Source organism: Anolis sagrei, chromosome 2 (assembly GCF_037176765.1).
Source record: "Anolis sagrei isolate rAnoSag1 chromosome 2, rAnoSag1.mat, whole genome shotgun sequence".
Taxonomy (NCBI): domain Eukaryota; kingdom Metazoa; phylum Chordata; class Lepidosauria; order Squamata; family Dactyloidae; genus Anolis; species Anolis sagrei.
The window spans coordinates 156348530-156374222 of record NC_090022.1 but is presented as its reverse complement, the minus strand read 5'-3'; the positions used below and the strand labels follow the sequence as shown (position 1 = coordinate 156374222).

The following is a 25693-nucleotide window of genomic DNA, read 5'->3' as shown; positions in this document are numbered from 1 at the left end:
TCAAATATTTTTTCTCTATTTTTGGCCTACCAGTCACTGATAGTTTTAATTACATAAATATCTTCTGGAAAAAGCAGTGACTCCATATTGTGTTATTGCTGTCCAACCAGCTGTTTAATCTTTTTCGTGTGTTAGCTTTTTTTTCACATCATAATTTTTTTTCACATTAAAAATTCACCATCAGGGATACATTAGTGCTTCTTTGTGCTTGCTAAATATTCTCTATGTATGTCCTGGGAGTAGAACATGAGTATGAGGCCATAAAGAGTTGCAGGGGAAAATATGCCAGGAGGTATCTATCTATGTCACAGTAGGAGGCCTTTGTGGAAGTCTGTTTGTTGTAAGGTTCATTTCACAGTCATTGGTATTTTTAGAAATTTCAGGAGGTAAACACAGAATTTTCAAAACACATCTCACCTTCCTTGCTACCTTCATTAAGATTCAGAAGGTAGCTTTATTAGGTGTCGCCCAATTCATTCTAAAGGCGATCACAGTTTTCTTTGCATGCTAAACATGTTCTCATCATGCAGATTTCCAGATCTAAATTTGATCTGTAAGCAAGGGACTGGAACCCTGGAAAAGACAACTACCTTAGGAAGAGGGAATTAGAGTGGAAAAGCTCAAAGATCCATCTAATGTTCTGCTCTGAGCCGTGGCTGTTCTGGCCTTTCTCGTAAATGTATAGGTAGGAACAGAAGGCAGAAACTCCTTCCCTCATTGTCTGTACACAGACATCCAGAAAACATATAAGGAAGAAAACGGAAGTAAACACGTACCATTGGGTACCCTTGAATTAGTGGGGTCATAATGTGTCTATTCTTACTTGCAGTGAAATTGGGTTTTCAGCATTATACCATATGTACTAAAGAGAGGGAGGGAGAACCCCATTGCTTGTACACTTTGTAAATGGAAGAGAAATGGAGTGACACACTATGGGCAATCCCCATGTAACAGACATCTGCCTTACATATGACTCATAGTTAAGAACAGGGGCGAGACAACAGGAAGTCAGAGAAATCTATCTCTACGAAGGAAAATTCACTCTTGGAAAAAGGGAAAAGGTGTCTTCACTGACGTTTTCTAGCCAATGCTTGTTTCCACAACATTTACAAAATCCAATTGTGGCAGGGACACAAAGCGAGGGTAAAACTTCTAAACAGGGACACAGACAGCAAAACAAATGTCACAGGAGGGTTAACCCTCCCTATGCTATCCAAAGCTTATATATATCTTTTTCTAGAGTTATACTTAAAAACATACCTGTTTCAAATTACATACAAAATTAAAAAGTAAACCTACAGAACCTATGTTGTCTGTAATTTGGGGACTGCCAGTAAGTTTCCCTTTTGCTGTGGAAAGAGTGGTCCTCTTGAGATATTTTTTTCTATGAGAAAGACAAGAGACACATCACATGAGTTCTTACCTCAGACTACCCGGAGAAGATAATCTGTATGGGAATTAAATAGAGCTACAGTGGGTCACTGCCCTACTGGTTACAGGAAGGCAGACATTGCACTGGACTCTCAATATCCCCCCCCCCCCTCAGCTTTTGGGAGTACTAAACATCCCTTAAACCATAGGAAAACACAAGGAATGAGCTGAAGCAATGTCTACATCACACGTATCAAACCCCTTCAATGGCAGGGCAACATAGTTACATTTGTAGTTTTAAAGTTACAAATGCCCCTTTGAAGGCAACCATAAGGTGATGTGGCCCTCGGTGAAAGTGATTTTGACACCCCTGATCTACACCATGATCACAAAGGTTACGAAATGTGAGGATTAGCTTTTACTGGATAGAGAGTGGCATTAGCAACATTGCCCCCACTTTCCAGAACCATGACTCACCTGAGACACACCCCCTCTTTTCTTTTGGATAACTGTGTATGTTTAAACAGGGGTGAGGCAGCTGAATTTAAATTTTTGGACTTGGACTTGTTTTATTTGCAATCCCCCTCCCTTAGTTTTTCCAATATTTGTTCAAAGAATTTTGTAGGCTGTTTTTAGGATCGCTAATTTTGTATTTAATTGAGATGTCTTAGCCAAATATACACGACCTGCTGAAAATGCAGCTTCTCCATCCATAGAGATCTGTTGAAATAGAGAGATGTCAAGCCTGCCCAGTTTTGACAAAGATCAGGAAAAAGGCCAGCTGTTTTGATCATGAGAAAAAGTAAAGTTCAATATGTATTCGCTCACTTGTTTAACACAGTTCATGCAAATGCCAATATAGCCCTTGAGAAAGGCCAATGCTGCTACTGTAGAGTATTAGACTAAGATTTTTTTTTAAAAAAAATCAGAGCTCCTAAAATGTTTTCCTGGACTTCTTTTGAAGATTACAAATTCATTAACAATGTAAGAGAGGTCTGATTAATAATTGCCCATGTTTCTGTAAAACCCAGCATGCTTGGTAAAATGGCCTAGTTTCTCTTTGCCTAGGTATGTTTCAAATTTCCTGAATCCTCCATGCACACAGATGGGAGCCCAGTCTGTCTTTCCTGGTTTGGTAGGCCAATAATAGAATGAAAATCTCTCCCAATTCTTACCTTTGCTTTTTGCCTTTCTAGACCCAACCATATCCCATATGCTTGCCATACACTAAATGCAACCTAGTTTCACCATCTCCTATAACTCATTCTCCTGGAGTTGGCAGGATGCAACATGGAAACTATTCCCTATTAAAAGGTTGTCACTTGCAGACCATGATGATGGATACAAGTTTTTTCCAAGTCGTTTTAAGATCCCATTATTACACTGTTAATTTTATAGTGGTTTTGATAGCTGAAAAACAGATCATTAGATGGATCATTGTATGAATCTTTCCCAAAACCAGCTGTTTGTTCATGCTGAGTATCGACATGTAAACATGAGACATGTAGAATAATCACTGGGATGTCTTAAACCTACATCTGTTGATAGACTCTATATGCTAGCTAGCTGGCATTGCCTCCCTCCCCCCAATGTGCATGAATCTGCAGCCAATTGCGAGAGAAATAAGGGTGAACATGGTGAAAGCCACCAATTGTATGGTTATCAGCCTCCTTCCAGTAGACTTCCATCAAGGAGAACCACCTCAAGAACCACCACCCCTCTGAATGTTCCTTCAGCAACAACAAGAATATCCCTGTAGGCAGCAAAATCAGGTTTGCCCCCCACAAGGGTCTTCCTCTAGGGGCAAACCAAGAATGGGAAACTTGGAAGTCCATGAATAGATTCAGAAGCGGAGTTGGCAGATCAAAAGACAACCTGTCAGAATGGCACTACCTAGAAGAATCCTCCACCTTATGTGATTGTGAAGCAGAACAAACAACTCAGCATCTGTATGCTTGCATACAATGCTGTGCCTCATGCACAGAGAAAAAATTGTTTAAAACTATAGACAATGCAGTTGCTGTTGCCCGTTTTTGGTCTAAAACTATCTAGCAGCTTGTGATCCCTTTATTTTATCAGTTCTAGAAAAACTATTTCATGCAATGCTTTTGACATGTAATAAATATAATGGTACATATGCAAATTTGACAATAGAGAGGTGGGAGAATCAAATAATAAATTTGAAAGTACAGATTGTCTGTGGCACACTAATAGTTGGACTTCTCTGTTTTCTTTTCTTTCAGTTCTATGATTTCACAAATGTAACCACTTGCCAATTGCCACATCTTGATAAATTCCCATTTCTGGGAGCACTCAAATGTTTTCAGAAAGCTACACACATTTTTATTAGAGAAGGTGGTAAGCAATTTTAGGACAGCAGGAGCATTGCTTAGAACTATAACAAGAGGTCTCATGATATACTTTTAAGGCAGATGTTCTTCAGATGACTAGGCTCAGATGGAGAGGAATACCAAAAGCTCAGATAATGGAAAAATGTTTTTACCTTGCATCTTTGACTTTAGATGACGTAGTGATGCTTCATATAGCAACGTGCAGAGTTTTAATGTCACTTTCTGAAATACATACAGCATTTTGTTCCTTGGGTAACTGAAGTAGAGCTAGTCATTCAAAGTCTTCACAAAATGTGTCAATTGTTTCTGTGTTTTACAGGTCCGTGTGGTTTTGCTGAACTGGTGTGCATGGTTTTTGAGAATGAAAAAACCCGGCGAGAGCATAAGGCCCCTTTCTTGCAAATACAGCCATTCTAGGCACCAGTCAAGTGTCAGCAGTGTAGAAATGAACGTTTTACCTGGGCACCAATCTAGCAATGGCAATGTGATCTACAGCTACCATGCGATGGAAAACCCCTGTTGCCCCCAGAACAGTGACACAGGTAACAAAAACGGGAAGGGTCCTGAATCTTCTCTTGAAGATAGTGAAATTAGTCAAAGAAAAGCTTTAATGGATACTATCCCAGTGATTGTGAAAATCCTCGAAGAAGTTCAGTTCATTGCGGCCCGCTTCCGAAAACAGGACGAAGGGGAAGAAGTCTGCAGCGAGTGGAAATTTGCAGCTGCTGTCATAGACAGATTATGCCTCGTGGCGTTTTCCCTTTTTGCCATCATCTGTACACTTACAATACTTATGTCTGCTCCAAATTTTATCGAAGCTGTTACAAAAGATTTTACATAAGGATCTCTGAAATGAACAAAACCAGCTCCAAAATGTAACTGGAGATTATGAACGGATGCCATTAATTTTGATAAATGATAAGATATAAAATGGGAAAGTGTACTTTCTGCACTGATCTCAAAGGTGGAAAGCAGTTGGAATAAGTTTCAATATCAAATTGAGTCCCCACTGTTCAAGATGATAGGTACAGGATGAGGTACCTGACTCTGTCACTTGTTTCTTAAACAGTGTCTTCTTCCTGTTCTTGTGGTCAATATTTCTGATAAATATTAGATAAGAAACCAGATTATACCACATAAACATTACCTAGTTACTATTAAACTTTGTCAACTACTAGGGAAACACTAGTGAACAATTGACTACATTGGTAAATCCTTCCTAGAAACATGTTCTTTGTTAAATGTGTCATTTTCAGAATTTTTGTTTTAAATATTTCATTAACACAAGTTTCATCTATGGTAATGTATCACTTCCGCCTTGAAGTACATTGTTAGTTACAGTTTGCCAAATGAACTGTGCATTTTAGTTTTTATTATCACCGTGATTGTTTAAAATACTTCTCCAATTGGTAATAATGTACCATCCATGCAACACCCTTTTTCTAATATGTTATAAAATGTTTCCTGTTGAATATTCATGTTTTTCTATTACAGGAATTTCAGCTTCCCTTTTCCCTAACAAGAGTGTTGCAGCTCACAGTGTTACTACTCTTGCCTTCAGATTGATTTGTATATAGATACTTAAAGTTCCCTGAAATGCACTGCTTTAACTGATACCAATCCTTTTCCCTTACAATTCCATAGCGGTCCCATACATGCATGAAACCAGCACCTGCCTCACTTGCTGGATGGAGAACCACTCATTATCAATTTAAAACCTATTTAGAGGAGTATCTAAACATGCCCGAAGCAAGGTTCAGTGTCTTTGCACCTACTGCTTTGAATTGGAATATGTTTCCCCTGGGCTTCTAATCCATTTTACTGCAGATTAATATCATGTTTCAACAACTTCTGCTGTAATGGGTTAAGAAGAAATTGTATAATCCATAAAGAGGTTGATAATCAGGGAGTTCCTTCCCAATGAAAAGTAGTTACCTAAAAATATAATCTCCCCATCTTCAATGAGAAATAATGTCTCAGCATACTGAGATACCAATTTGGAGTTTTGATCGTGACAAATCCTTAGGTACTGCCAAAAAAACCCAAAACCTTCTGTACATTGCGTGAAGAAAAAAATGTTTTAGTATCAAAAAGGTGTTTGCATCAAACTAGTTTCTGTCCACATGAGGGTTTTTCAAGTTCAAGGTAAAGGGTTCCCCTGACATTATATCTAGTTGTGTCCAACTCTGGGGGGTGGTGCTCATCTCTATTTCTAAGCTGAAGAGCTGGTGTTGTCCGTAGACACCTCCACGGTCATGTGGCCAGCATGACTGCATGGAGTGCTGTTACCTTTCCACAGAAGCAGTACCTGTTGATATACTCAAACTTGCATGTTTTTGAACTGATCATTTAGCAGAAGCTGGGCCTAACAGTGGGAGCTCAACCCGCTCCTGGATTCGAACTGCCAACCTTTCAGTCAGCAAGGAGCCCCCGGTGGCGCAGTGGGTTAAACCCCTGTGTTGACAGGACTGAAGACCGGAAGGTCACAGGTTCGAATCCTGGGAGCGGCAGGTGAGCTCCCTCTATCAGCTCCTCATACGGGGACATGAGAGAAGTCTCCCACAAGGATGATAAAACATCAAATCATCCGGGTGTCCCCTGGGCAACGTCCTTGCAGACGGCCAATTCTCTCACACCAGAAGCAACTTGCAGTTTCTCAGGTCGCTCCTGACACAACAAAAAAAAAAAGTCAGCAAGTTCAGCAGCTCAGCGGTTTAACCCACTGTGCCACCAACGGGTCCCCTCTTTAAGTGTAAAAAACATTAAAGTGTGCAAAACCCTTAATTTTGGCTAGCAGACAGAAAAATTTTTGAAATGGTTTCTTACATGCAAGCATAAAATTCACAAAGCTCTGCATCCCTAATGATAGGCCACAGTTACTGACTAAGCAGTTTTCTCAATATCATCTTCCTGAATTACGGCTACACATGTCCTTATATATAACTAATAATAAACTTACCCTAAATCACAACTTATATCAATTATCCCTTCCAAAATAAAATGTTACATCTGTATCAATGTATGTGAAGTAAAGGAGTAATATTGTAGAATGTACATTTTTTCAACTCTCTTGCAAGGTGCCAAGTCATACTGATGATAGAATTTCTTACATAAAAACCCTATAAATACTACCTGTGTGTGTGTATGTGTGGAACATTTATTGCTTACATTTGAGAGATAAAACAAAATGAAACATTGACAGGCTGACTAATATTTCCCCCCTTAGAAATGTTTACTACTATAAGCAATTTGCACTCGGTTCCCAGCAAATCACCATTTTAATGCAAAGCATGTTTCCTTTTGTTTAGGACACGAACATTATCTACCTACCTACCTACCTACCTACCTACCTACCTACTTATCTATCTATCTATCTATCTATCTATCTATCTATCTATGTCTGTCTGTCTGTCTGTCTGTCTGTCTGTCTATCTATCTATCTATCATCACTGATGCACAAAACATAGGAGCTGTTAGGAAATACATGATCAAAAAAGAGAGTGAAATGGAAAATAAATACCACATCCATTTTATTACTAAAGTCTAATGCAATTAGTTTAAAAATCATTTAGAAAGAAGCCATGGCCTTCTGACAGTGTAATCACACAGGGTAATTATGCCAATGGCATGACATTAATTTAATGTTACAACTTGGCACCTGGAAGACAATGTGAGCACAACGCAGACATCTGGCTGGACAGCAGCATGCCCTCGTTACTCATTCAACTGGCAAAGCAAGGCAGACCCTTTGGAGATCCAGTAGTCACTTGGCCTTTTGGAAGGCAATAAGACCGTAACTACAAAATTGGTGGAATGACCTAATTGAGAAAGGGAGAAAAACATTATTAGTTCCAAACTAATAATCATTAAAATATACATAAAGCTGATCAAATTTAAAATAAATAAAATAGAACAACTTGTTACAACTAATCTCTAATGCAATCTAAATATATGTGCTAAGCTCTGAATACACCTGATTCACTTATCTCGGTGGATGTGCAGGTATTGGCTAGTTTTTAAGGAAGAAAACTCAATGTATCAGACTAAAGACTGCAGGCATCAATGTCCTGAAGGCACAAAAATATTTTCTGTTCAATTGTCATAGCATTATAGAACATGTCACTGAATACAGGCAGTCCCTGACTTGTATTTATGAATGGAAGCTATTACTATACATAGGGGTTCCCCAGACCACAGCCAAAGTGTAGGGAGGAAATAAGGGTGTGAGAGGAGGTGGTCTATAGAATGTCTGTGGCAGCCACAAACAAGCTGCACAACTGATAACAGTGTCCAGGGGCAGCAGTGACTTTGCCTCAGCCATGGTGACAGGCAGGCATGGAAGGCGGCCATACTTGCCAGCAGTACACACCCATATCTGGTTGCAGATATGGGTGGACAGCAAGGAGGGAGAAAGTGTTGGCCACTCCCTTCGTCATTCATGGTGGGCTCAGGAGGGGATGCACTACCCCAAGGCATATTGTGTGGGTCTCCTCCTCTCCCACTCCGGCACAAGGCACTCCCTTCATCATTCATGATGGGCTCAAGAGGGGATGTGGGTCCCTTCCCCTCCTGCTCCCCCACCAAGTCTGAATTGGAGCCCCAAGGCTCCCTTACCCATATCAAAAGGTGTTTTGTAGCACTGCACTCATCTTTCTGGCTGTAGAATCATAGAATCATAGAGTTGGAAGAGACCACATGGGACATTCAGTCCAACACCTTGCCAAGAAGCAGGAAAGCTGCATTCAAAGCACTCCGACAGATGGCCATCCAGTTTCTGTTTAAAAGTTTCAAAAGAAGGAGCCTCTACCACACTGCTGAACAGTTTTGACAGTCAGGAAGTTCTTCCTAATGTTCAGAAGGAATCTCCTTTCTTTTAATTTGAAGCCATTGCTGCATGTCCTAGTCTCCAGAAAAGAAGCTCACTCCCTCCTCCCTATGACTTCCTCTCACATATTTATACATGGCTATCATGTCTCCTCTCAGCCTTCTCTTCTTCAGGCTAAACATGCCCAGCTCTTTAAGCTGCTCCTCATAGGGCTTGTTCTCCAGACCTTTGATCATTTTAGTCGCCCTCCTCTAGACACATTCTAGCTTGTCAACATCTCTCTTCAATTGTGGTGCCCAGAACTGGACACAATATTCTAGGTGTGGTCTAGCCAAGGCAGAATAGAGGGGTAGCATGACTTCCCTGGATCTAGACACTAGACTCCTATTGATGCAGGCCAAAATCCCATTGGCTTTTTTGCCATCGCATCACATTGTCAGCTCATGTTTACACTTACAAATATATCTGTTCCAACTTTCATACAAATTGAACTTAAATATAAACCTTTAGAACCTATAGGGAACTGCCCGTAAAGTGCAAGAAAACAAGTAGCCACCTGTATACCATACTCCAAGAACAAAGTAAACTGGCTGCTATTGTTCATTTAAACACCAGGCCTACCCCAGTCTAACAAGTATTATCTATCTGGTGAAAGTGGTTTACAGTGAAATATTAGCCTGTTCCCTCAAGTTGGCATTGAAGTGGCTCTGAAAGTAAGGCATATCGCTCCAGCTCTTTGTTTTACCCGTGACATGGCACTGCCATCCCACTTGGGGGACAAAAGGAGGAAGGACAGGCACAACTGGTGGAGAACGAAGTGAGAAAACACGAGTGCTTCATCAGGGATTAAAATGTGAAGTGAAAAAAGAAATATGGAGTTCCAGCCATGAAGCTCATATTTCCAACAGGCCAGTGAATATGAACTTTGTCAGAATTTTAAAAACATTTTTGAAATACATTTAGAATGGAAAGATGATAAAAAGAGAACTGAAATACAATACAATAAAAATTAAAATGTAACAAAAAATAATGAAACGGATAAGAAAGAAGTGACTTCCAATATCCCTTTATGCAGTTATATATGCATTTAGCTATTCACGCTTCTCTCTCAGAAAATTACAATACTCCCTTCTTTCAACAGCCTATTCTTTCTAATCGTGCCAGGATTTCTTTTTTGAAGAATTTGAAGATGCCAGTTTTAAGGCACAAGAGCCATAATAGTATTTTATACTGTGGAAATCCTTTTCAAAGCCTGTGCTCTGAAACATGTGTGTCATATCAACGGAAATCTTTGGAAGATTAGATTCAGGACTATTCAACGCATGCACTGGGGTCCTTCTCCAGATTTTTCATTTAATGCTGGAGCCAGAAATGTGGGGGATCCCATGGTGAACATTTCTGTATTGTGTGATTGAACACCAGCTTCATGTCAGAATCCTTTAAGGATGTAATTAGGGTTTGCAAAGGAAGTAGTAAATAATTTAACGATTTTCTTCCTATTGAAGAAAGCATCATTTTGGAAGACTATTTGCAGTTTGGTTTTCACAAAATTGTGAAAACTTTGCTCAGAAAAGAGAATTTCTGTTCCGGAAACAGTTTGTGGGGCATAAAAATATTTCTGCACAGAGAAATATTCCAGGATTCTTCTTGCTGGAATTTTCTATCATTTGAGGAATATGTTTTTAAACTTATATTTTCTGGAATATTTTTTTCTAGCCTTGGTATCTTTCCTCAGGGAACAACATAATAAAGACTTGTGTTTCAGATTTGATTTATTTAGGGGAGAGTGTGAGTCAGTTGCACTACAGTCATTTGGAAACAACCTAATGCTATTTTAAAGCAACTCAAGGGTTGAAATGGAAACACCTTCCTTCCCCAGTCACTTACTTATGTAGTTACTGTTATGGTTTATCTTCCAAGTGCTACCTAACAGATTCATTTTTAATGTATGGGAAGACAGAGTTCAGGGGCAGGGGATGTAATGTATGTGACATCATCAATGCCAATATTATAAATGAGAAGAGAAACATGTTGTCGAAGGCTTTCATGGCCAGAATCACTGGGCTGTTGTGAGTTTTCCAGGCTGTTTAGAGAATGCTTCTGGAACATGGACATACAGCCCAGAAAACCCATAGCAACACAGGGAAGAGAAATCTTGTGAAAACAAGTACACACAGAGGAAACTTATGAATGCCTAGCTAGTTCTGGGTCAAACTGGTGGATTTGGTCCTCTTTTCATTGAAATGATGACTACTCTTTCACGTTACATGTTTCTGGCAAATGTTTACAACACTTCTGGCTGAAAAATATGAATCTGATGAGCCCGACATACACAACTCCTATGTGCTAGTCCTTGCAATACTGCCACGAAATAAGGGTTTTAATAAACATAGCTCGGCACACTCCAACATTTATACCGCATACAGTGCAACACTGTGCTAACTATCTCAAAAGAATCAGAGTATATCTGATAAGTCATCTGAGCATACACACATCATTTAAGAATGGAAAAAGAGACATTCCTTTCTCTATATTCTCTATTTCTTTATGGTCTTTCTCTCCTCCCTGGCACTGGGAAACACTAATTTTCTGGGGTAGTTTCTAATTTGAGATGTTTCAGGAAAACTACATTTTCTTGCATTCTAGGAACCAGGAAAAGTGCCCTACGCGGGACCCACACATAAAGATACTCCAATCTCCCCAGCCATTTTGTTGTTTTTTTAAAAAGAAAAACACTGTAGAGGAGAATGAGGAGGAGTCACCATGTAAGTTTCCCAAAAGTTTATCTGTTTGCATGGGACATTTAAGAGGGAAGTTACAATGCTGGGATGGGGGGGGGGTAGTAAGTATCCCCTAAGTATTCTCCACTTTAACTCAAATTGACAAACCAAGTTGAAATCTGGAAAGTTTACCATACCTTAAGATTTTACATTCCCAAGAAAGCAGTAGTTTAGATAAGTAATTGTCTGGACCGTTCATACAATGGCATTTTTTAATGTAATGTACAAAACTGATTAGAATGATCTCCTTTCTGCTGTTTAATTAAAGAAACGTACCTGTGGTGGACAGTGTTCCTGCTCTGGCTCCAGTTTTATAGAGCGGTGCATGATACAACGATGGACTTGGTTCATAATTTTGGTGGGGCTCAAAATGGACTACTGGCAGCACTGGGTTCATCTGCCTTGGCAGAGCATCTTCTATAACCATTTCTTCATCATCCCAGCGACTTGCATCCATAAACATCCCATGAACCAGCACACCATCTTCAGGGGAGGGTAGCTGAAATAAATATCAAAACTTGATAAAAACACAGAAATTCACCAAAAAGAATGGATCTAACTATTCACCAACTGACAATAACATGTCCTATCTTTGATCGAGATATGCCCTTGTCAGATGTGATATAAACTGTAATATATCTGATGATTATTTTTTTAAATACAAGTTTTTCTTTTAGTGTGATTGAATGGTGATGACAATCATAGGAAATTAAATACCTCAACATCCATTGGTAATTGTTGCCCAAAGAGACACGTTTTAGCAGCTTCGGTGACGTGCACTTGATCACGATAGACGGGGATGATATTATAATTAAAACTGAGCTCATCGATTGGTAAGTTATATTTTCTAGCATGATTCTGAAGAGTTCCTGACAAGCACAACATGCACAGAATGCAAAACAAACACAAAAAACAGTCACTGAAGGAGAAAGGCATTTTTGCTAAGTTAAAGTTTGATAATGAGCAAATTGAAAAAAAACCTAGAAGTTCATAATTGCAAAGAATTTTCATAGAAACCTGTGTCATTAAATACTTTCCTTCACATCCAAGTAATAATGTGCTGTGCAGGCCCGTAGCCAGGATTTCGTTTCGGGGGGGGGGGGGGGGGGCTAAAAAAATTTCAGGGTTTTTTTGGGGGGGGCTGAGTTTCAGGGGGGGGCTGAGTCTGAGTGAAAGAGGGTCTAGCCTAGCAAACCTTTTGTATCATTACCCCAATACCCCCATTCATATGGGATATATTGAGTATGGTGATCAGATCATGATATGAATAAACAACAGTTTAAATAATGCACCAGTAAGGCCTTCTCGCGAACCACCATGAGAATTTGGGGGGGGGGGCTGAAGCCCCCCGAGCGCCCCCCCCCCCCGGCTACATGCCTGGTGCTGTGACACTTCATATTTTGAAGTAATGTATGAAAGATATAGGGCACTGCTGGGATGCTGGCTCACACGGAAGCCAATGTTCCATTGTACATGAGTCAGCCTCTTTCTAAAGATATTCATATAAATAATAATAATAATAATAATACTTTATTTGTACCCCACCACCATCTCCGCAAGGGACTCGGTGCGGCTTACATAAGGCCGAGCCCACAATACATCAATACAAGCAATAACAACAACAATACAAAGCAATTAAAATAAATCTCAACACAAATAGCATTGACAATAGCACAACACACATTTAAAATCTATGGCTGGGCCGAATGTAATTACAATTTAAAATAATGCTGGGCATGAACAAGATAGGGAGGTATCTGGGTTGGCAATCAAGGAACAATTCCAGAGGTAGAAACATGTAGCATGGCATTCTCCATGGCCATTTCTTAAGCTAAATTGTTTCCTGAAATCCCAAACAGGGCTTAGTGATAGATCAACGTTAGTAGGTCTCCCGTACTGTAAATGATTCAGATGAAAAATGTTGAGTTACCTCAATTACAGCTGGCAATGTGAAGCTCAGATTCATGTTGCGATCTGGTTTACAATCTGCATTTCAGCATACAATCCTTAGTTAAATTTAGGCAATTAAATCTAGATGGTACATAACTTTAAATGTGTGTGTGTGTTTCTATATCTTAGAAGCCTGCTTGATGGTCTAGTCAATCAGCTAAGAATCCGTTCTCCTTCCCACCCACTCACAGTTGGTCTTCCATGGGCAATGAACATGCTCATTTCCATAAAGTCATTGGGAACTAGGAGTTTCACACTTGCCCCATAGAGATTTGGTATGCTTCTGTAAAACTGGAGGTTTCCCAATGTTATCTCTCCTCCTGTGTGTTTTTGAGGATGGAGGCTGCCATTTCTAATCACATAAATATGAGCAACAGAAGGAACAATTATTATTTACCTGTTAAAAATCCTTGTGGAAAGAAGAAACCAGAGATCCAAAATGATTTGGGTGGACCTCTTTTTAGCCAGAACTAAAGGGGGACAAGTTGACAGTTGTTAAATATACCTGATACACCATCTATATAAATAAAAATGTAATATTCGTTTGTGGGATTAACAGAACTCAAAAACCACTGGACGAATTGACACCAAATTTGGAAACAAGACACCTAACAACCCAATGTATGTCCTTCACTAAAAAAAATGATTTTGTCATTTGGGAGTTGTAGTTGCTGGGATTTATAGTTCACCTACAATCAAAGAGCATTCTGAACCCCACCAACGAGAAAATTGGGTCAAACTTCCACACAGTTCTCCCATGACCAACAGAAAATACTGGAAGGGTTTGGTGGGCAGTGTCCTTTGGTTTTGGAGGTGTAGTTCACCTACATCCAGAGATCACTGTGGACTAAAAAAATGATGGATCTGGACCAAACTCTACACAAATACTCCATATGCTCAAATGTAAACACTGGCGGAGTTTGGGGAAAATAAAAGATTGACATTTGGGAGTTGTAGTTGCTGGGATTTATAGTTCATCTACAATCACAGCATTCTGAACCCCACCAACAATAGAATTGGGCTAAACCTCCCACACAGAACCGCCATGTGGGCCACAGCAATGTGTGGCAGGGGACGGCTAGTTAAAAATAAAAATAAAGCCCTAGTGTGAATTTATAGGTCTTCTCTTATTTTTCTTTTGCCCCATAATCAGAAAAACTATGAGTGCAGAAGGCTGCTTAATGATTACTGTGGTTATCATTCTCATAGACTGATCAGAGAGAATAGCTTCTTAACCTGGGGAAGATGGAGAACCAAGCCTCTGCATCAACTGCCCTGGACAACAAACTGCTGATTCTGTTAGGGATGATTACACGCCACATTCCCTGTTTCTGTGGTTGCTGCTTCTATCTGTTATTAGTTTTGTAAGATACTTCAAGTATTTGGCAGCCTGTTGGTGTCTTTCTTCTAGGGGATCCAGATTTGAAAAAACATTTAATGTACAATTACTGTCTCTGAACGTCTTTAAAGACAAGTCTAGGGAATTTTCACCTAATAGACCAATAGCGGCTCATTATTTTAACAGCTGCAATAAAACTGCAGAACTGTCTTCAACAATAGGTAATGCCCTATCAAATTATGGCACCAAAATACATTTGGGAAAATGCCTTTTGCAAATACAGAAGGTGCTTAATTTGCAATGCTTTTTTTCCATGAAAAAAAATATCTCTACTGTAAATAATCAGTTAATCCAGCTGGGAGAAGCAATGGTGTTATTGTCAGCCCTGTGTTGAGGAAAATGTTTGTTTTTTATTTAAAAAAGGAAATGCCAAGGATAAGCTAGAAGTGTTCTCTAGTTTGATTATTTGTTGTGATTCATATTAGGCACTTACTAGTCTAACCAAGATGGAAACTAAGTTGTAATAAATAAAAAATGCCATGATTTTATGTTCTTTTTTTCTATTTCCTCCTCTTTCAATGTTTATGTTTCCCTTATTCCTCCTTGCTAAACAACTTGCGCATAACCTTCATTCTGCTTTCTCTACCACCTTTTAGTGCCTCACATCCTCTCAAACCCCTTAAATGATTCTGTCTGCTCTTTCTTGATGACTCACTGCCCCCCTCAAATATTCATAGTGCCTCTTATATTTCTTCAAAACCACCCTCAGATTTTTTTAGTCTTTTTTTCAATCCCTAGGTCCTTCATTCCCTTTTCAAATAAATTCTAACTATGCCTAACTGCTGGTACTTCCATAATTGCTCTGGTCTCTGTATTTTTCTCTCTCTATTATTGGCTCAGTAAACATTTGGATTCTGGACATATATATTTTCTTTTTGTTTATTATTTTATAAAGTAATACTATTGGCTTTACTATTTACTACTGCAGTTCATTAGCAAACATGACTTTTAAAGAAGAAGTATAAACATGGTCTGAATTCTTTATTAATATTTTGGATATATTTCACAGGTGATACATCAGCAGAACCCTGAAATAAAACCTTAATATATTCCTGTACGAATAGCATGTATACTTACATCTAAAAAGGCAATTCTCAGAACAAGATCTTTCACCCATCCTCCTAGAGGTTTTAGTGATGGATATGCTTTGTTGGCCCATAGTTCTGGTACCTGGTTGTTCAGAAAACTCTGGTACACCCTCTCCATTTCTTCTGACATCACTACAAAGCCTGCAATTGCTTTGTTAAGTGTTTTTAGAGAGGTCTGAAAGTTTAACAAAGAAAGTTTCACTTTGACATGAAAAAAGCACCTTACTATGACAGTCATATAAGAGCAGACTCTTCTTTTCTGACTCTAAAGAACCTTTCTGCTCTGCAGTTGACTTAAGACCACTCCACACAGGCCCATATGTGAGTGGAACCGGTGGTTTAAATGCCAATTTATCTTGCTTATGAAGGCAAAATACCATCTTTCCAGGTATTTTGCAGGTTTACTCTGGGTTAAAGTGAATTAGCCTGAGGCATCGTTTGGACAACTCAGGCTAACCTGTTCCCTGGCCTGCATTTTAGGGCTGCATAGATGAGACCTAAAAGAACTAGTGCAAAGTTAAATCATGCACATAGAATCAAATCAGTGCCGGAAAGTTGTCTTCTACATTTGTGTACACAAGAAAAAGATGAATAGTTGCTTACTTGTAATTGCATCTCTTTGAATAGTTATCTGTGAGATCTCACAAATGAGTTATCCTGCACCTGCTGAATGTACCTTTGGAGTCATCTAAAGCTCTAGGGACACATTTTTGGTGGTAACACTGTCCACTCTCCTCATCGGTATATAAGGGCAGGTGCCAGCAAACTCCAGTTCCGTAGGCACCCAAACTAGGAATAGCAGGATACACAGCAGGGAGAATGGGAAGGGTTGTGTGATCTCACTGATGATCGCACAAAGAAACACAATTATAGCTAAGCAACCTGTCATTCTTATTTATGTTGTCTGTGAATCACATAAATAGGTGACTAGCAAGCTACTATTTCAGAGTGTGGTGTAAAAGTAAACTTCGTTAATGTTACATACATAAGTCTGATCATTTCTCCCTTCCATCTTTCAGTGTGACAGCTGAGATTATAATAATCTACATCTATTTTCTACTAACCCATTCTAATCTGTACAGACTTTTGCTTCTAACTTTATGCTTTATTAGTAACCATAAAGTAACAGGAATTTATACCATCAATCAAAGGAGGTTGAGGAAGAAGTAGATGACCTTGAGGCTCATTCACATGACACTAAATTATGATTTTGCATTGAATCCAGATAAAGGCTATTTTCTCTTACACCTGTATCTTTAACACACTGGTTCTGTTCCAGTTTGGAACATCCACTACTGCATATTACACTGTTTCTAATATCTAGCCTTACTCTTCCTAGGATGTGACTTGAACAATTTTCATATTAGACTCACAAGTGAAAGTAACATTTCATAGAATCATAGAATCAAAGAGTTGGAAGAGACCTCATGGGCCATCCAGTCCAACCCCCTGCCAAGAAGCAGGAATATTGCATTCAAATCACCCCTGACAGATGGCCATCCAGCCTCTGCTTAAAAGCTTCCAAAGAAGGAGCCTCCACCACACTCCGGGGCAGAGAGTTCCACTGCTGAACAGCTCTCACAGTCAGGAAGTTCTTCCTAATGTTCAGATGGAATCTCCTCTCTTGTAGTTTGAAGCCATTGTTCCGCGTCCTAGTCTCCAAGGAAGCAGAAAACAAGCTTGCTCCCTCCTCCCTGTGGCTTCCTCTCACATATTTATACATGGCTATCATATCTCCTCTCAGCCTTCTCTTCTTCAGGCTAAACATGCCCAGTTCCCTAAGCCGCTCCTCATAGGGCTTGTTCTCCAGACCCTTGATCATTTTAGTCGCCCTCCTCTGGACACATTCCAGCTTGTCAATATCTCTCTTGAATTGTGGTGCCCAGAATTGGACACAGTATTCCAGATGTGGTCTAACCAAAGCAGAATAGAGGGGTAGCATTACTTCCTTAGATCTAGACACTATGCTCCTATTGATGCAGGCCAAAATCCCATTGGCTTTTTTTGCCGCCACATCACATTGTTGGCTCATGTTTAACTTGTTGTCCACAAGGACTCCAAGATCTTTTTCACATGTACTGCTCTCGAGCCAGGCATTGTCCCCCATTCTGTATCTTTGCATTTCATTTTTTCTGCCAAAGCGGAGTATCTTGCATTTGTCACTGTTGAACTTCATTTTGTTAGTTTTGGCCCATCTCTCTAATCTGTCAAGATCGTTTTGAATTCTGCTCCTGTCCTCTGGAGTATTGGCTATCCCTCCCAATTTGGTGTCATCTGCAAACTTGATGATCATGCCTTCTAGCCCTTCATCTAAGTCATTAATAAAGATGTTGAACAGTACCGGGCCCAGGACGGAACCCTGCGGCACTCCGCTCGTCACTTCTTTCCAAGATGAAGAGGAAGCATTAGTGAGCACTCTCTGTGTTCGTCCACTTAACCAATTACAGATCCACCTCACCGTAGTTTTGCCTAGCCCACATTGGACTAGTTTCCTTGCCAGAAGGTCATGGGGGACCTTGTCGAAGGCCTTACTGAAATCCAGGTACGCTACATCCACGGCATTCCCCGCATCTACCCAGCTTGTAGCTCTATCGAAGAAAGAGATCAGATTAGTCTGGCATGACTTGTTTTTGATAAATCCATGTTGACTCTTAGCGATGACTGCATTTGTTTCTAAGTGTTTGCAGACCGCTTCCTTAACAATCTTTTCCAGAGTCTTGCCCGGTATCGACGTGAGGCTGACCGGACGGTAGTTGTTTGGGTCGTCCTTTTTTCCCTTCTTGAAGATTGGGACCACATTGGCCCTCCTCCAATCTGCTGGGACTTCTCCCGTTCTCCAAGAACTCTCAAAGATGGTTGCCAATGGTTCCGAAATGACTTCCGCTAGTTCCTTCAGTACTCTTGGGTGTAGTTGATCTGGCCCTGGGGACTTGAACTCGTTAAGAGCGGCCAGGTATTCCTGGACGACTTCTTTCCCAATTTGGGGTTGGATGTCCTCCAATCCCTCATCCACTTCATCTTGCTGAGGTTGAAGACTCTCTTTTTGTGAGAAGACCGAGGCAAAGAAGGCATTAAGTAGTTCTGCCTTTTCCCTATCCCCTGTCAGCATTGCCCCATCTTCTCCTCGAAGAGGTCCTATTGCCTCCTTCTTTTTCCTTTTTCTACTGACATAAGAATAGAAGCCCTTTTTATTGTTGAACTTTGTTGGATACTTGTTTGAAAAGGCAAAACTCAGAAGGCCTAAAAAAGAAAGAAGTATTCATTCATGTCTTAAAACGATTCATTCAAATGAAAGCAGTAAAATCCACTTGACCAGCATTGGGCTTTATCTATAATCAAATATGACATAATCAAATGTGCTGAGAAATAAGGGTAAAAAATCTCTGTCAGTAAAATTTCCCTGCCTTAGAAAACAGATATATTCTTAGAGCCGTTTTCCAATTTTATCACACTCCCCCTTCAAGGCAGTTTCAGCTATGACATTAATAAATATTGAGGAAAAAATAATTTGAAAAACAACTGTGTGATGCTTTCCCAAAAAGATATACTGTGTTACTTAAGGCTATAGGAAAACTTTCTGAGAAAGTTAACATTTTCCAGTGAAGTTACTGAAAGCATATTGAGAAGCTAGGGACTGTTTTATCCTGTATCCATACATTCATCTTGCTCTAAATGCAAATTGTGAAACGAACTGAAAGCACTATATCCAAGTTGCAAATGAAAAGATTTGTAGGAAGTAACGAATTAAATAAAGGTAGAAGCTAAGGGAGGAAATGTGCAAAGGAAAGGTGCCTAAAGCGAGTTCATTCTGAAAGGCTGATCAAAAGAAGAGTGGCCCCAAATTTCCCTTAATAAGAAGTAAAAAGTCCAATTGCTTCAAAAAAGCTGCCACTGCTTGAGTGGAATGAGCATGGATCTCAACAGGTAAGTCCAGTCCTGCCATCTGATATGCTAGCCGAATAGCTGCAACTATCCAGGCTGCCAATCTCTGGGTAGAAACTGGAAGGCCTACAGAGTCCTTACAGTACTTGACAAAAAGTCTTGACTTTCATAATAGAGCTGTGTGGTGGACATAGAAGGCAAGGACTCTCCGCACATCAAGAAGGTGTAAAGACTGCTCCAGAAGAGTAGAGGGGTTTGGAAATAAGGTTGGAAGGACAATGTCCTGAGACATATGAAACTGTGATGCTGCCTTAGGTAAGAAGGAAATGTCTGTGTGCAGCACGATCTTATCCTTATGAAATTTCAGGTAAGGACTATCAACTCAAAGAGCCGTAAGTGCGCTAGCACGACGAGCAGAAGTAATAGGCACTAAAAATGCTGTTTTCCATGATAGATGGGACATGTCAGAAGTGGCCATTGGCTCAAATGGTGGTTTTGTAAGGGCGGAAAGAACAACCTCCAACCTCCAAGGGGGGGGGGGGAAGGGCACAGGCCTACTTGCGGCCAGAAATTGCTAAAGCCTTGCAGTGTTTTTAAAGTTGTTTTTGTAATTGTGATATATGATATTTTAATGAGTGTATATGTTTTTATGGCTGGAAACCGGGCTGAGTCCCTCAATGAGGTTGAGAAGCTCGGTATAGAAAACTGTGAAATAAATAAATAATAAATAAATCTCTTTACAAGAGGATCAGATAAAGGAGAGCGAAGAGAATGTTCACTTCTAAACGAACCTATAGTTGCCAGATTGACCTTCAAGAATGATAATGAGAATCCTGAATCTGACAGAGAAATCAAAAAATCAAGGAGGAGAGAAGTGGGAGCAGATAGAGGCTAAACTCCATGCTTTTGTGGGAAAAAATGCAAAAATGATGCCACTTACAAATATAAGAATGTTTTAGGAGAGAACACAGAGTTGTTGCTGCTTTCGCGGACAAAAGGAACTAAGGCCTCAAGCCCCGCTGCCTGGCTTTATTACTGGAGTGGATGGGCCGGGCTGGAGTCCCTGATTTGGCAAAAGCTTTTCAATTAGGATCAGAATCAGCTGCATGGACGCAGGAAATACCACAAATGTGGATTTCACAGTGACCACGCTGAAGAAACAAATAAATTTTTATTTTGGGAGAAGGGCAGTGATGTCAAAGAAATGCAGTGACCTCCACTGTGAGTGGGAAAAAAGGAAGCAACACAATATCCTGTTTTAATAGAAACAGAAAGTATTTTTGTAATAAATGAAGAAGCATGAGAAAATGCCTTAAATGAAAGAGTATAGAGATCAGCAATAAGTAGGCTGTTGTACAGACAATGTGAGACAGCTGAAAAAGCATCTATGATCATAAATCTGGCTTCAGAACTTAATACAGTATGAGAACTGGTAACCAAAACCCATGCTATGGAGCCTGTCTTATTTCCTGCACCCTATTGAGGGAGTAATTTCATTTCTCAGTAAAACTAAACTCCCGTGAAATGGAAGACCTTTAGTGTGGGTAAAGCCTACATTTGAGAAACCAGCCATATGAGAGCTTTCTTGGAAAGTTCCTTTGGGGAAAGCCATCAACTGCAGAGTATACCGGTCAAGTGATACTATGTATTGATGAAAATTGTCCCCCCAGAATTAAGGACTTGGAGGTAGTTTACAGAGCTTTTGTCTTGGTGGGACGTGACAAGGCAGAGGGCACTGGGAACGAAGACCCATCTTCATCCAGTTGATGCATTTGCAGCACAAGCAACAGCAAAAAAAGAGGTGTATTTAGTAATACGCTCCTGTCTGATAGACAAATAACTCCATTTGGATTTATCTTTTAGTAATCAGAGAGATGAGTAAAGACATTGCTTAGACAACTGGGAGGGAAAATGAGGACAATGGTGTGAGTTAAATTTAAAATGAAAACCAGCAAAATCATGACTACAAATTGTTCAAGATGAGTGCAGAACTACAATTTTCAATGTTGGCTGAGACTGAAAAGGAGATGAGATATGGGAAATCAAAATTGAGCTGGCAAATAAATCAAGAAGATGGCTAGCATATAAACTATGAAAAGACAGAAAAGAAATTAACACAAAAGATTATAGATGGAGATGAAAAGGTGCAATATTATAAGGACTTCTTAGAAATATTATACATTATTTTACAAGGCTTCATGGTTCGCTGAAGACAAGATTGAAAAATATATAGAAAGACAAGACTGTCCAATGCTTAAGGACGAGTAAAAAAGGGACTTGATACGTATGGTGGAATTTGTTGAAGCACTTAAGAAAATGATATCAGAAAAGGCACCTGGTCCAGATCGACTGTCTGCACAGTATTATCATATTTAGCAAGATCAATTAGCTGTACTTTAGAGCAAGCTATGAATGCCTCATTAAGGCATAATCATTCCTTTTAATCATAAACACAACTATAGTAAATCAATAACACTTATATAGGTTGAGCATTCATTATCTGAAATTCTGAAATTCAAAATATTCCAAAATTGTTCACACATGTGGCTGGGATAGTGAGACCTTTACTTTCTGATAATTCAGTGTACACAAACTTTCTTTCAGGCACATATTAAAACAGTGTATAAAAATAGTGTATAAGATTACTTTCAGGGTATGCACATAAGGTGTATGTGAAACATAAATGCATTTTGCATTTAAACTCATATTGCATGTCCAAGACAACTCATGATGTGCAAATACAGGTATTCCAAAATCAGGGGGGAAAAAAATCTGAAATCCAAACCCCTTGTGCTCGAAAGCTTTTCAGACAAGGGATACTCAACCTATGTTTATGTCAGTTGGGGGAGAGGGAGGTGAATTATAGTTATACCCTTAGAAGACTGAGGAGGTTGTTAAAACGATCCACTTCTTGCCCAAGGACTGTAGTCAGAGAGTCTACCCGTCCTTTGTCATCCTTGACAAAAAGTGTTTCTGAGGCAGTGTCCATGTCAAGTTTCTCTGAAAAATAGATAATATTTGGATACTTTAGAAAAGCTTGTTTTTTTGTTCAGTGTATTATTACTATTTTTTTGATCCTTAAATAAGCAAGCGTGCATGGGCTAGCAAGCACTGAAGAAGATATTTATTTATTTATTTCGGGCACTTCTACCCTGCCCTTCTCAACCCCCTGGGGGGGGGGGGGGCTCAGGGCGGCTTATAACCGGCACAATTCGATGCCAACAATTCAACAGACAAAATACATAACAGCAATAATCACAATAGTTAAAACATTCAAGAAATACAATAACAACTAAAAGGCAATCTAGTGGCCAACGTTCACCAAGTTCTAAAATCCATAAGTCCATTCAGCATTACCCTAGTCCTTTCCAGATTCTGGTCATCATTACCTTGTCAGTCTGCCAGATTACCCAAAGGCCTGGTCCCATATCCATGTTTTCAGCTTCCTTCTGAAGGAGAGGAGGGTTGTCGATGACCTAATTTCCCCGGGGAGTGAATTCCACAGGCGAGGGGCCACCACTGAGAAGGCCCTGTCACTCGTCCCTACCAGCCTCACTTGTGACAGAGGCGGGGCCGAGAGCAGGGCCTCCCCAGAAGATCTTAAATTCCGAGGTGGGACATAGAAGGAGATACGTTCGGACAGGTACGCTGGGCCGGAGCCGCATAGGGTTTTATAGGTCAAAACCAGCACTTTGAAGATACACATGAACTAAACACCACATATGGCTAGAAAGAGGAAAGGGACAATTTAACCCTTCCCTGTTCCCATGCAAGGTAATTCCATTGGGTTGGGCAGAATTATTTCTTTAGGCACTTCTACAGTTGTGAGGATTAGATGCTCCTAGAGTTTAGACTCTAAAGCATCTTAAATTCATGAATGTGCTCCCTTACTTTCAGCCAAGTTACTACCACCACTCTCATTCTCAGTCCTCTCACAGGAGGAGCATATTTGGGAAGGACAAGATGTGAAAACATAGAGAACTCTGCAGACTTTACACTGAGTATGTCTTATACCCATGAGAAGACTATTCAGTGTGGCTTTGTTATATACAACAAACATTGGAAATATGGACAACACTTCTGGTCAAAGAAGAAACCCGAGCTAAGCAGTTTTACTGAAATATTGTAAAAAGAGAAAAAGAAAATATCAACACAATATTACAAAAAAATCTAATCTTTGGAAAGCTTTGCATACACTGAATAATTCAACAAGCTTAAAAGATTGACACCAGCAATCCATTCAAAAACAGTTACCAGAGAAGCCAGAATCAAAGTTATCCATTATTTTAAAGGAATTTTAAATTCTATTACAAAGTGATCATGTACGCATATATATATGTGACTACGTGTACTATATATATGGGTGTGTTTGTGTATCCATTCTCATATACATTTACATAGATATACACATACAGTAATGCCTTTTCAATTATCTTGCGGTCTTTACACTCACTATTTTTTTTAAAAAACCCTGTAAATTTTACTTCCTGAACTCCAACTTACTTTTCCTTCGATTGCCTATAATAAATGGAAGAGCTACTAAGCTTATTAAAAATCCAAACATGGATAGCGGTTGTCTAGGCATTATGATTTGTGGGCAGGATGTGAGGAGGAAGATCTAGAAGGATCAATGTCATTCAATCCTTGGTCATGCATATATTTATAAAATTGGCATGACTCTTTTACACCAATGGTTTGATCCTTCACACAGAATTATCTGGGAATAAGTCCAAATGAAACCAATGGACTTTAATCTCAAATAGACACACATAAGAGCATTAGCGAAATCATGATTTCAGACTGAAGGACCTTCTAGTCCAACATTCTGCTCATAGAGGCTAATCAGTTACCTCTGAGCATAATGCCAGGAGGATTTTCACCTTATATTCCCCAGTTACCCAGAGGCATCTGACTCTGGATGTGATATCTATCCTGGCTTGTAGACCGTAATGGCCCCTAACCTCAATTAATTTATCTAATCTCCTTTTCAAAGAGATTCAACTTTAGGTCATGATCTTAGATTCTAATATTATGACAAAAGGAGAGATTCTGCTGTAAAGATATTTATTGCAATGAAATGTATACTACACAAAATGCTATGTCACGTATCAGCAAAACCTGGCAACCCATTCTTTAAAAGCCTATAGACAGAAAATATATAACTAGTTAGGTTATTCTCCAATGACAGCACAGGAAGAGACAGCTACCTAGACAGTCACCTCTTCACAAAAGTTGACATCAACGACAAAATACAAAACCATCTGAGTTCTGCTTGTGCAACATTTTTTTTGAATGAAGCAAAGAGTGTTCAAAGATTGGGATATCCATTAGAATACCAAGATACTTGTTTATATAACTATTGTCCTTCCAACTCATGCCATCAAAACATGGACTATCAACAAACGTCACTCTCAACTTCTGGAATGATTCCATTACTCTCAGATCAAGAATGGAGAATGAAATGTTGGTGGACAGTAAAAGAGATTTAACGATGGGCTTAAAGCTATCCTTAAAATGTGGAATAAACACTGAGAACTGGGAAGCCTAACTAGAGATCAGGTATTGTCAACAGTGCTGTGGATTTTGAAGAGTCGCAAATAGAGGGCAAAAGGGAGAAACATGTCAAGAGGATAGTGCGTCAAGCAAACCCTTGTTGGGACCACCTTCCATCTAGAAATGTATGTCCTCCTTGCAAAAGACCATGTGAATCCAGAATAGGTCTCTACAGTTATTTATGGACCCACCAAGACTCTAGACTTTGAAGACTGTCATACTTGGCCATGATGATGAAATAGTACTCTAGAAATTGTGCCAAACACCACATCAAATTGAAGCAATCTAGAGCAATGGTAACACACCAGATTCGATGTATCACTTCTGAGATGGATATGTCACTTGAACTGACTTCCTTTGTAGAACCATGTAGCAAAGAAACTTGGAAAATGTTTTTGACACAACTACTGGCATATTCTGGAATCAGTGAAAAATTAAAAATGCAAATCCTACTTGTGAGTAACACCCATCAAATGAAATGAGATGTCTAAATA

The 25693-nt window shown here is 39.6% G+C and overlaps 2 protein-coding genes across 3 annotated transcripts in view; one reads left to right on the top strand and one right to left on the bottom strand.

Moving 5' to 3' along the window:
- The window catches only part of LOC132768089 (neuronal acetylcholine receptor subunit alpha-7-like), a 170678-nt gene extending 165484 nt beyond the window's left edge, over positions 1-5194 (top strand). The window contains exon 10 of the mRNA XM_060763693.2: positions 4042-5194. Coding sequence (XP_060619676.1) covers positions 4042-4563 — 522 coding nt within the window. The 3' untranslated portion in view covers positions 4564-5194. The remainder of the gene's footprint in view (positions 1-4041) is intronic.
- Positions 5195-7235: 2041 nt separating this feature from the next.
- The window catches only part of DNAH6 (dynein axonemal heavy chain 6), a 185008-nt gene continuing 166550 nt past the window's right edge, over positions 7236-25693 (bottom strand). For both annotated transcript variants that reach the window (XM_060763696.2, XM_067463974.1), the window contains 6 exons: positions 22519-22646; positions 15754-15939; positions 13675-13747; positions 12045-12196; positions 11604-11826; positions 7236-7540 (listed from right to left, as the gene is read on the bottom strand). In XM_060763696.2, the coding sequence (XP_060619679.2) occupies positions 7437-7540; positions 11604-11826; positions 12045-12196; positions 13675-13747; positions 15754-15939; positions 22519-22646 (866 nt within the window). In that variant the 3' untranslated portion in view covers positions 7236-7436. The remainder of the gene's footprint in view (positions 7541-11603; positions 11827-12044; positions 12197-13674; positions 13748-15753; positions 15940-22518; positions 22647-25693) is intronic.